The sequence below is a fragment of the Vombatus ursinus genome, unplaced genomic scaffold (assembly GCF_900497805.2).
Source record: "Vombatus ursinus unplaced genomic scaffold, bare-nosed wombat genome assembly UNPS02014812.1, whole genome shotgun sequence".
In the NCBI taxonomy this organism is placed as follows: domain Eukaryota; kingdom Metazoa; phylum Chordata; class Mammalia; order Diprotodontia; family Vombatidae; genus Vombatus; species Vombatus ursinus.
In genome coordinates, this window is record NW_020954590.1 from 84,512,004 (window position 1) to 84,523,198 (window position 11,195).

Here is an 11,195-nt window from a genome sequence, read left to right on the forward strand (position 1 = left end):
CGGCTATTTTTCTCATCAATTGGCAGCCTAAGTTATACAAAAGGGTGATTCTGTGGAAAAGCCAGTGGCCACACTAGAAAGTGAAGGTCATCCCATATTAAAGCTTACATATCTGAAGCAAAATTTTTCATCACAAATGACTTTCGTGGTTAGGCTAAAGGACACACCTTCTGGTTTTCTTTGTGATTCCTTGACAGAAAGGTATTTCTATTTAGCCTGTGACGTTCCTAAATACTGCACAGGCATTGATCCATTCCTCCATTAAACATAATACAGGGACCCAGTTTGTAGGCTGACAGCAGGAAAATGGCTTATAAGCATTTCCCTTATATACAGAAAAAGTCCCATCTCTGGCATATGTTGGTGATGCTCCATCAGTTTCCCTGCTTCACAGGGATTCTAAGGTAATAATTGTTGAGAAATCAAGGTGTTATATGTTGGTTCTGTTCCCAGAACTGTTTGAAATTCCTGGCTTCCTTTCAGGCCAGGGTCAGTAGAAAGGCCAACTGATGGTCATTCCTTTCCTTGCCCTCCAATCCACTTGACCTTTCCTATCTGAGGTTACCTTCCTTTCTCTTTGTAAGTATTTTGTATCCACTGATTTATCTATATATTACCTCCTCACTTAGTATGTAATCTCCTCTAAGGCAGGGACTGTTTTTGTGATTTTCCCCTTTTTTGTGTCCCCAGCACTTGGCATCGGGCAGCTAGTTGAAACAGTGAACAGAGCAATGGGCCTGGAGTCAGGAAGACTCATTTTCCTGAGTTCAAATCTGGCCTCAAAGGAAGAGTTGGACATAACTGAACAACAACAAAAACCATCTAGCACAGTGCCTGAAGGCTGACAAGTAGTATGCAGTAATATTTGCTTACTAGATGCAGCTAGATGACTGTGAATAGAGCACTATGCCTAAAGTAGGAAAACTGAGTTCAAATCTGGCCTCAGATACTTACTAGTTTTGTGACCCTGAGCAAGTCACTTAACCCTGTTTGCCTCAGTTTCCTGATCTGTAAAATGAACTGGAGAAGAAAACGGCAAACCACTCCAGTATCTTTACCAAGAAAACTCAAAATGTGTCACAAAGATTCAGATAGAACTAAACAACAAGTGCTTATCCACTGATTGATTGCTTGACAGGGCAAAGGAAGGAGAAAGGAATAATCTGTCTCACCACATAGCTCTTCTCATGAATTTATCAACAGAGAAGGATGCCAGGCCTAATGACCTTGAGCAGTAGCAAGTACCATGGGATGTATTCTTTAACCACCTCTCTTGAGCCAGTTATTGGATGTTAAAACATGCTATTAACAGATTAACCTTTGCTCAGGAATTTTTTTCAATACAAATCAGAGCATCACACCTACGAAAAAGATTGGCAGGCAATTACAGAAAACTAAAACCCTCTGTTACCCATACCTACTCTGCCCTCCTCTCCCCCCCCCACACACACAAGCCTTCAGAGATTCTTCATTGCTGTTGGTCAGTTGTGTTGGACCATTCTGTCCATGGGGTTTTCTTGGCAAAGACACTGGAGTGGTTTGCATTTCCTTCTCCAATGCATTAAGGCAAACAGAGATTGACTTGTGCAGAGTCACACAGCTAGTGAGTATTTGAGGCCAGATTTGAACTCAGGTCTTCTTGACTCCAGGTCCTGATTCTATCCACTGAGCCATCTAGCTGCCTGATTCTTCATTGCCTACCAAATAAAATCCAAATTACTTAATCTTTCAAGACCTTCCACCGTCTACCTTAAGCCAACTTTTCCAATCACTTCCTCACTGTCCCCTGTTATAAAATTGATGCTCCTACCAAGTTGTACTTCTTATAATGCCTGAATGTACTCCTTCTTTCCTACCTGTACTCAAGTTATTCCTTCTGCCTTTGTTTTCTCCTTTCTACTCCACTCCAGTCCTGAGTATCTTATACTTACCAGGCATCAATCTTTCCCTGATCCTCCCTATCAGAAGTGATTTCTTACTGCTCTGAGCTTTCATAGCACTTTGGTCTCTCATTCTTTGTACCATTACATTCTTGAGTACTTTAGAGGTATTTGGGCATATGTCTTATTTCACCTCTTAGGCTTTATTAAGCATTAGGGACGCAAAGATGAAAAGGCACAGCCCCTCCTTAAAGGAGGTTATAGTATAATAGGAAAATAAGACACGTACATAAATGAGACTGAAACAAAGTGATGAATCAATGCAATCAGGACAAACGGGAACAAAGGCAGCACCTGCAGTGAGGCTTAAAAGATGAAAAAAGATTTTAACAGGAAAAGATAAGGAAAGAGTTTATTCCAGGTACCTATGCCCAGGCAAATGCATAGGAATGGGAAAGATATCATAAGGTGAGACTGAGAAACATCTAGTGGAAAGGGAAGGAGGAGGGGAAGGGGAAGAGAAAGAGGAAGGGAAAGGAAGGATAAGGGTAAGCAAAAGGGATGAGGAAGGGGAGGAGAGGGAGAGAAAGAGGAAACAAGGGAACAATGAAGCAAGGAAGAAATGTCTTTCACTAAAAAGCTTAATGGGAATAAACACCCATCTACCTGAGAAGGTTTACGTAGAGCACTGCTTGAGAGTAAAAAGGTCAAACATCTTTAAGAGGAAAGAGTTGCATTAGACATAATTAAAGTCTTATTCAGCTGTGAGGTTTTAGGGAGAGATCAAATGTCCACTCAAGGTCACCTGGGGGCCATGATTTAGCTCTCCTATTCTCCTTAACAAGCATATTCATTGTTTGAGATATGAAAGGCACTCACTCAGCTGTAGGTGGCATACAGCTACAGGATGTGGAAAGCAATAAAGCAAGCTTCTGTTTTGACAGATTATGTATATTATGTGTCAGATGAATATGAATATACCCTTTGTCTATGAAAGGAGCAAGAATTTCAAGGATCAAAGTAAATCTGAATTAAAGCCAATGGGTAGGAAACAATTTAGTCAGTGAACTGTGCCACCCACCAGTATGCAAATCCTGCCAGCATTTATCTATTTTGCATCAGCCTGCCTGCTTGGTTTCTTTTAATAAGCCACTTACTATTTTACTCAATTGTAAATGGTCCAGTAATGCTATAATGCCACCCAGTAGCTCAAGGGAAAAGCCTATCTTTTGTTCTGAATAGTCAGAGGTGGAAATGAACACTGGTTTTTAACTTTTATTAAGTCTCCTTAATCTTCTTGAAGCATAAAGGCAGGCTTTGTGAGACTAGGTCTTTACTCATAAGACCAGGAGAATCCCCCTCATACCTGCAGGTACCACTGCTGCATAGGAAGCTTTACTGGGATTAGAAAGGTAGCCTTATTTAGCAGGGTTGTTCCTTGTTTGTCTCCCCTAAAGTCTTAATTCAGGGCCTCAAAATGGCAGAATAGAGGTCCTGAATGGTTGAAGGCCAGGCTGATGGAGCATAAATCCTGTTAGGTGCTACCAAGCTACAAAGGCTTTGAATACAGGTCCAAACTGTGTGTCTTTCATCTATGAGTTAGCCTAGTTAGGCCTAGTACATCATCAAAAGGCAACCACTAGATATAATATATATGTGTGTGTATATATATATATATATATATATGTGTGTGTGTGTGTGTGTGTGTGTGTGTGTGTATACACCTATATATACACATACATACATACATACACCATTATGGGTTGTTCAGCTCTATATCTGTACCTCAAAAGACCAGCCACTAGATTTTATGTACTTGTGTGTGTATCTGTGTATATGTGGGGTTAAATAGATAGATATTCTAGTGGTTGGCCTTTTGGGATATATAGATACAGACACAGAACCGAACAATACCTAATGATGTATGTATGTATGTATGTGTATGTATACTATGTGTGTATATATGTATGTATGTATACATATATATTCTGCAAAAATTAATAAAGATTCTGTATTAAGGCATGGAGGGGTTATAAGGAGAGAAAGGAGTTCTTTGAAGTTTCACATATTTAACTTGCTTTTCTTGGGAAAAAATTAAAATCCATATCTGTTTAAGGGGAATATCTAAATTTGTTGGAGGAGGAGAAGGGGGAGAGGGGTTTCAAGGCCATAAGAACAAGTCAGGATTGTAGATTAATAGATTTGAAACTAAAAGGGAACTGAGAGGCCATTCTCTCATTTTATAGATAAGGAAGCTGAGGCCCAGAGTGGTTAAGTGATTTACTTGTCTAAGGTACAAGAAATAAATAACAGAGGAAGTATTATGAACCCAGGTCCTCTGACAGATAAAATTGTTTCCATTATATTATGTGAATAAGTCATGATTTGGTAGGTATGATTACTCCTCTCACCTATAAAAATCACAATTCTTCATGCTTCATAAGATGCAAAAATATCATTCCCTAATGACTAATATTCTGATAATGAACATCTCCATACTTACTGAAGCTGGTGCTTTTAGATAACAGCAGGAAAACAATCCATCAACAAGCCCTTATTTGAATTTGTAATAGCTTTGTATTGATTTGTATTTGGATTACTAGCTTTGTGGAACCTCTCAGAACTTGTTCTCCCCTGACATAGCCTTCATGGAGCCAAGATCACCTTTTCCATGTTGAGGCACTGGGCAAGATTTTGGTATAGCGATACTCTTGTATTCTCGTATTATTCATGCTATTTCTCTTTGTCCAAGGGATTCCATTGACTATTTTATTCAGAAAGCATTTTAAAAATTTTCTCCAACTTTAGAGGAAAAAAAACAAGAACAAAAAATTTGGATGTGGCCTACCATTTTAATATGTGTAAAGTAGCAATTGCGATAAGTAAATCTACTCAAAGTGAGATAAACTATACATGACACAACTCATCAGAAATAATACCAACTACTACAGGTTCTGGTAGAGTCTAAGAAAATTTCTCAACTAGTTTTTATGAGTCATACTTGAATCTATAAAATCCATAATTTTACTATAAAAATGATTAATAATATTGAAAATTATTATTAAAACTGAGCTTTTCCTTCTATGTTCACTTTCCTTCTACCTTATATCTATCATGTATATGCCTATTTATTTACATATTATTTCTACCACAACATCCACCTGCCCCTTACTATCTGGATTCTTTGAGAGCAGGAACTGTTTCATACTTTTGCCTTTTTTTGCATCCCTGGTACTTAACACAATGCCTGGCACGTGATAAGTGCTTAGTAAATGCTTGTTGATTGATGGATTGGTTATGTTTAAGAATATAAGATCCAACTGCACTTTTGGGCAACGAGGTGGTACAGTGGAGAGAGCACTGGGCCTGCAGTCAGAAATACTTAGCTTCAAATCCAGCCACAGACATTAGCTATGTGAATTTGGGAAAGTCACTTAACCTCAATGTCCTCAAATGTAAAATGGGAATAATAATAGCACCTATCTCCCATGGTTGTTGTGAGAACCAAATAAGATAATTTTTTTAACTCTTTATGCAGTGTTTGGCACACAGTAGTCACTATATAAATGATAGATATTGTTATTATTATTGTCCTTTAAAAGTTTATTTGACAGAACAAAATGTACAGGATCATAGATGAAAAGTTGGAAGGGTTCTTAGAAGCTATGGAATCCAACTCCCTCATTTTACAGACGAGGAAATTGATGCCCAAAGAAGTTAAGTGATTTGTTCAGTATCCCAGAGCATGGAGATGTCTGAGGCAGAATTTAAACAGGTTTTGCTGACTCTAAGTCCAATATTCTATCCATTATGCCACCTAAATTTGTTGTTGTTGTTGTTGTTTAGTCATGTCTGACTCTTCATGACTCCATTTGAGGTTTTCTTGGCAAAGATACTGAAGTGGTTTGCCATTTCCTTCTCCAGCTCATTTTACAGATGAGAAAACTGAAGTAAACAGGGTTAAATGACTTGCCCAGAGTCACACAGCTAAAAAGTATCTGAGGTCAAATTTGAACTCAGGAAGAGTCTTCCTGATTCCAGGCCTGGCACTCCACATATTGTATTATGGGCCACCTAGCTTTCACCTAGATGGCATCGAAAAGCTTTATTCTTAAAAGCATTCCCCTATGGACTTAATATGTGTATGTGTGTGTGTGTGTGTATAGATAGATATCCATGTAAGGATCATATGAGATTATTTAGGATGCATAATGGAGAAAATTGCCCATCTTCTGATCATTGATATTAAACAAGAAATAAAGCAAAGATGTGTGTGCTCGCTAAAGGTATTTGCCATGCTTGTGGATGATTTTCAGTTGAGAGAGATTCTCTACAGATGATAAAGTTCAATTTCTGGCAAAAGCAAAAAAGATAGTAATTTTTATCTTGTCTTAATGATAATGTCATCCTTTAAAAGGTAGAAGAACTAAGATAAAGGAATTTTTATTCTACATTTGATTTTCACCAAGGAAGTACTGGTTGCTGAAGTGAAAATCATGGGACCTTGGCTAGGGTATAAAAGAAATGATTACTTCATCTTAGAATTTCTGAAATTTTTGTTTTGACAGTCCAGAATTTAAATTTGTGCCACTGGTGATTAATTATTTTTTCAATTTTTTAAAAAGATAACTTTTAGGTTAGAGCGTAACCTAAGGACAAAGGACAAAGCTAGCTTGAAAGATACCTAACAATTCACTATGAAATTTTACAAAATAATAATAATCATTAGGGGGCCCTTCACCTATCTTGAAACTTTCTTAATGTTTTTAAAAATGTTTTCTATGCAGTACTTATTAATTCTAAAAATCTATCGTGCATGTAAGAGGAAAAGACTGCATCAATTTTGTTATTTCATAGGGCCATTCATGCTCTTTGATCCCATTTTACCTTGATAATTAACAGAAAGAGCTTACAGGCAATACCTACCCCACCTGGTTACATGCAAGTACCTCAGGATCTCAGAATCCTATCTCTACCACTTACTGTATGATGCAAGCTGGGCTTTGACCTAAAAATGCAGCTTTTACCATGTTACACTCCCGTCTATTAAATTAACTCCAACAGTTTTCTGTTACTTCCAGGGTCAGATAGAAAATTCTTTTTAGTATTTAAAGCCCTTCATAAACCCCTTGCTACTTTTCCAGTCTTCTTGTACATCATGTCTCTTAGCCTACAATTCAGCTGTACAGGCTTATTTGCAGGTGCCCGATTATGGCAGTCCATATCCCAATTCTGAGAATCACTTAGGACTAAAAGATCAAGTGATTTATCCTAGGGTTACAAAGTTAATTCATGGCAGAGGCAAGATTTGAATCCAGGTCTCCCTCACTCTGAGGCCAGCTTTCTATACACTTTGCCTTTCATATACTGTGGGCTTAGTAAATATGTATTGAACAAAATTAAGAGAAGGAGAGATAAGGAGGATGTGGGTGAACTCTGAGGGAGTAGTTTTAATAGCAGGGCCAGGAAGTCTCAGAAATAAATCCTCCACCTACACACACCTTTTTTAAGTTATTGTTGTTTGGGGTTTTTTTTTGTTCTTTCCTTTGATTTTTTTATTTTTTTAATTAAAAAGTGTTTTAACCACCCTTTCATTTCCCCCCCTGAAGAAAAAAATTTAAAAAGAAAAACAGAACCTTTGCAAGTAATATACATAGTAAAGCAAATAAATTCTCCCATTGGCTCTGTTAAAAATGTGTTTCTCATTCTGCATCTTGAGTCCATCACCTCTCTGTTAGGAACTGGGTATCCTGGTTCATCATCAGTCCTCTGAAATTGTGTTTGGTCATTTCATTGATCACAGTTCTTTTTGCTTCTCTTCTTCCAGATTGTCCTTCACTTCTGTGTGTTTGCATTCCTAATCAGTTGTTCTTTCTTTTGTTTCCTTGGTGAAATGTGCCCCTGTGGGTTAAGCTTTTTCTATTCTGCTGATTTCTGCTGCACAAGCCATAAATGCTGATTTCACAACTCTCATTTATCTCTTGAACCATTCAGGAACATTGTGGTATGACTCTACAGTCTCTTAAGAATCTATAGATTCTTATTATGCTTCATCAGATATCAATTCATTTTCCTATGTCTTATAGTAGTTATTCACAGACATCTGGATTCATTTAGCTAACCTGAAGGCCATTTTTCTTTCTGTTAATATCGTCTTCCTTTGATCTATCTACTTATCCTTAAGTTCTTTAACTGACTTTTCTTCCTTCTGAGACCTTTCATAATTTCAGTCTTTTTTTCCTTATATTCCCCATTGATGATTTTTGATGGACTCCTTCCCCTTTGATGACAAGTTTCTCCACAGTCTGGACCTCATAGTTGTTTCAGCTCCCTCGCACACTGGTCAATTCACATTTCACCAGTCATGTCTCTGTTAAAAGTGACTTCTGGGATGACAGAACTTGTCCCAGTTGGATGCCAGGCCCCTTTGTATCAAATATGGCAGAGCCTCCTGCTCACTAGTGTCCTGCCCCAGTTCCTTCTGTTCCTTAATTTTTAAGCTAAATATCGTTACAACACAGAGTGCTGCCGTTACTGCCAAAGAAAGTTTCTGCCTTTTGGTTTTCCTCAGCATAGAGAAAGTAGGAAAAGAGGTGTTCAGAGTGCAGCTCTCTTACAAGCCTGTGCCTCAACTTCTTAATACAGTCCTAGCAGAGAATGGTGGCTGGTGGGGAAAATAGTGATGAATGAGCACACATTAGGAATTAGACTTCTCTAGATTTGTACTTTAACTCATTGGGTTGTTTTCTCATTGGGTTCTTGGTATCTGAGACAAGTGAGACAATCGAAATTGTTGTGTTCTATCTTTTGCATGTAATTCTTACTTTGGAGAAGTCTGAAAGGTCCTAAGATTGGAAAAAGTGTCTAGCCCTCCGTCTTGGTCCCTTGACTCAGAAGTCCTCCTCCAGTAAACTGATCAGAGTTCTTAAGCCTGTCAAAGTTGTTTTTGCAATGTTGTAATTTCCACCAGTGCTAACCAAGATTCCAAAGGCTAACTTGACATCCCTGTCTCTGCTTCATTCTGATTATGTCCAGATTTTAGTATTTATACTTGAATAGGGAGAGACGGGGATCGATTCTTTTCTGTGCAACACCTGTTTATACTTAAATATGGCTGCCAGTGTTAATTTCTCCTTAATTTCTTATTGAATAGTATATTACCAGGTGTTTAAATCAGTTCCTAGAAGTAAGAGGGTCACTTAAGGACTCATTAGCTCTCCCAAGAGAGTCCAATATGCTGAAGCAGTAATATTTTCTGAAGATTGTAGTACTTAGCAGATAATAGCTAGCATTTATACAGAGCTTTAAGTTTTGTAAAAACACTTTACAGATGTTAATTCATAACATGCTTCCCCTGAGCTTGACTTATACTCTGTGAGTTTGGGGCTCGTATCAGTATTGAGCTCCTTAGAATAGCCTCCCTTTGACCCTGGCGACTGTAAGTTTTGGCTCAATCACTCAATCATGACCTTTCAGGACCCAGGTAGTGGTACATGCACAAGATGATTGAACTGAGATTAATTTTCATGTGTGATTGTTGAAAATCAGTCCTCTTATTTTATAGCAAATTATAAAATCATGTGCAAGGTACTATGGATACAAAAGTGAAAATTGACACGGTCTCAGTGCCTGTCCTTCAGGAATTTATATTCTATTAGGAGAGGGGGTAGAGAGGAAGGAGAGACTGGAATTGATATGTACAGAGATAAATATGAGTTAGAATATAAAGTGTATATTTATACATTGAAACAGAATAGCATGAGACATTTAAGAAGATGAGATCCAGTGATCTCAGCTGAAGGGGAATAGGGAGAGCTTTATGGATGAGATGCCATTCATTCATTCATCCATTAATTCAATAAGTATTTATCAAATGCCTACCATGTTATGGGCACTATGCTAGGCTTGGGCTGAGCCTTACAGGAGGATAAGGATTCAACAAGTTTCCGTAAGAGGGCAGTCCAGGCATAACAGTTGAAAATTCAGCTACCCATAGCGTGGTTTGACACATAGATGCATGTGGCTAGAAAGATAAATTCATGACCTTCTAGAAGCCTCTCCACAGTGTGTCTGTAAAGAATGCCCATTCAACTGTGTGGTACAAAGTGATATAAAGGCACTAGCCTTAAACTCAGACAATCCAGGGTTAAGTTCCAGCTTTGCTACTTACTACATATTTGTTGTTGTTGTTCAATCAGTTTTCAGTCCTGTCTGACCCTTTGTGACCCCATTTGGGGTTCTCATGGCAACGATACTGGAATGATTTGTCACTTCCTTCTCCAGCTCATTTTACAGGTGAGGAAACTGAGGCAAACAGGGTTAAATGACTTGCCCAGGGTCACACAGCTCACTGAGCCACCTAGCTGCCGTTTACTACATATAGTATTTTTAATAGTATTTTATTTTTCCTCAATCACATGTTAAAACAATTTTTAACTTTTTTTAAATGTTGAGTTCCAAACTCTATTTCTCCCTCCCTCCTCTCCTCCATCCCTGAGACTGTAAACAATCAGATATGTTATACATGTGCAATCATGTACAACATTTCCGCCTTAGTCATTTCGTACAAGAAGACTTAAATAAAAAAAATGAAAGTGAAAAATAGTATGCTTTAGTCTATATTCAGACAATATCAGTTCTTTCTCTGGAGGCATGCTTCATCATGAGTCCTTTGGTTTTGTCTTGGATCATTGTACTGCTGAGAACAGCTAAGTCTTCATCATGCAATATTACTGTTACTGCAATCAAAGTTCTCCTGATTCTGCTTATTTCACTTTGCATCAGTTCGTGTAAGTCTTTCCAGATTTTCATGAAATCATCCTGCTTGTCCGTTCTTATAGCACAATAATATTCTATCACAATAATATACCACAGTTTGTTCAGCCATTTTCCAATGGATGGGCATCCCTTTGATTTTGAATTCTTAGCTACCACAAAAAGAGCTGCTATAAATATTTTTGTGCAAATATGTCCCTTTTCCTTTTTTTTAATTTCTTTAGGATATAGGCCTAGCAGTGGTATTGCTGGATCAAAGGGTATGCACAGTTTTATAGCCCTCTGGACATAGTTCCAAATTGCTCTCCAGAATGGTTGGATCAGTTCACAACTTCACCAACAATGCATTGGTGTTCCAATTTTCCCACATCCCCCCCACATTTGTCATTTTCCTTTTTTTATCATATTAACTAATCTGATAGGTATGAAGTGATATTTCAGAGTTGTTTTGATTTGCATTTCTCTAATCAATAGTGATTTAGAGCATTTTTTCATATGACTATAGATAACTTTGATTACTTCTTCTGAAAGCTGCCTGTT

General features: G+C 37.8%; 1 protein-coding gene across 1 annotated transcript in view; it reads left to right on the forward strand.

The window, feature by feature from the left end:
- The window catches only part of LOC114054009 (sodium/potassium-transporting ATPase subunit beta-1-interacting protein 3), a 777,776-nt gene extending 776,649 nt beyond the window's left edge, over window positions 1–1,127 (forward strand). The window contains exon 7 of the mRNA XM_027877099.1: window positions 1,092–1,127. Coding sequence (XP_027732900.1) covers window positions 1,092–1,127 — 36 coding nt within the window. The remainder of the gene's footprint in view (window positions 1–1,091) is intronic.
- The last annotated feature ends 10,068 nt before the right edge of the window (window positions 1,128–11,195 follow it).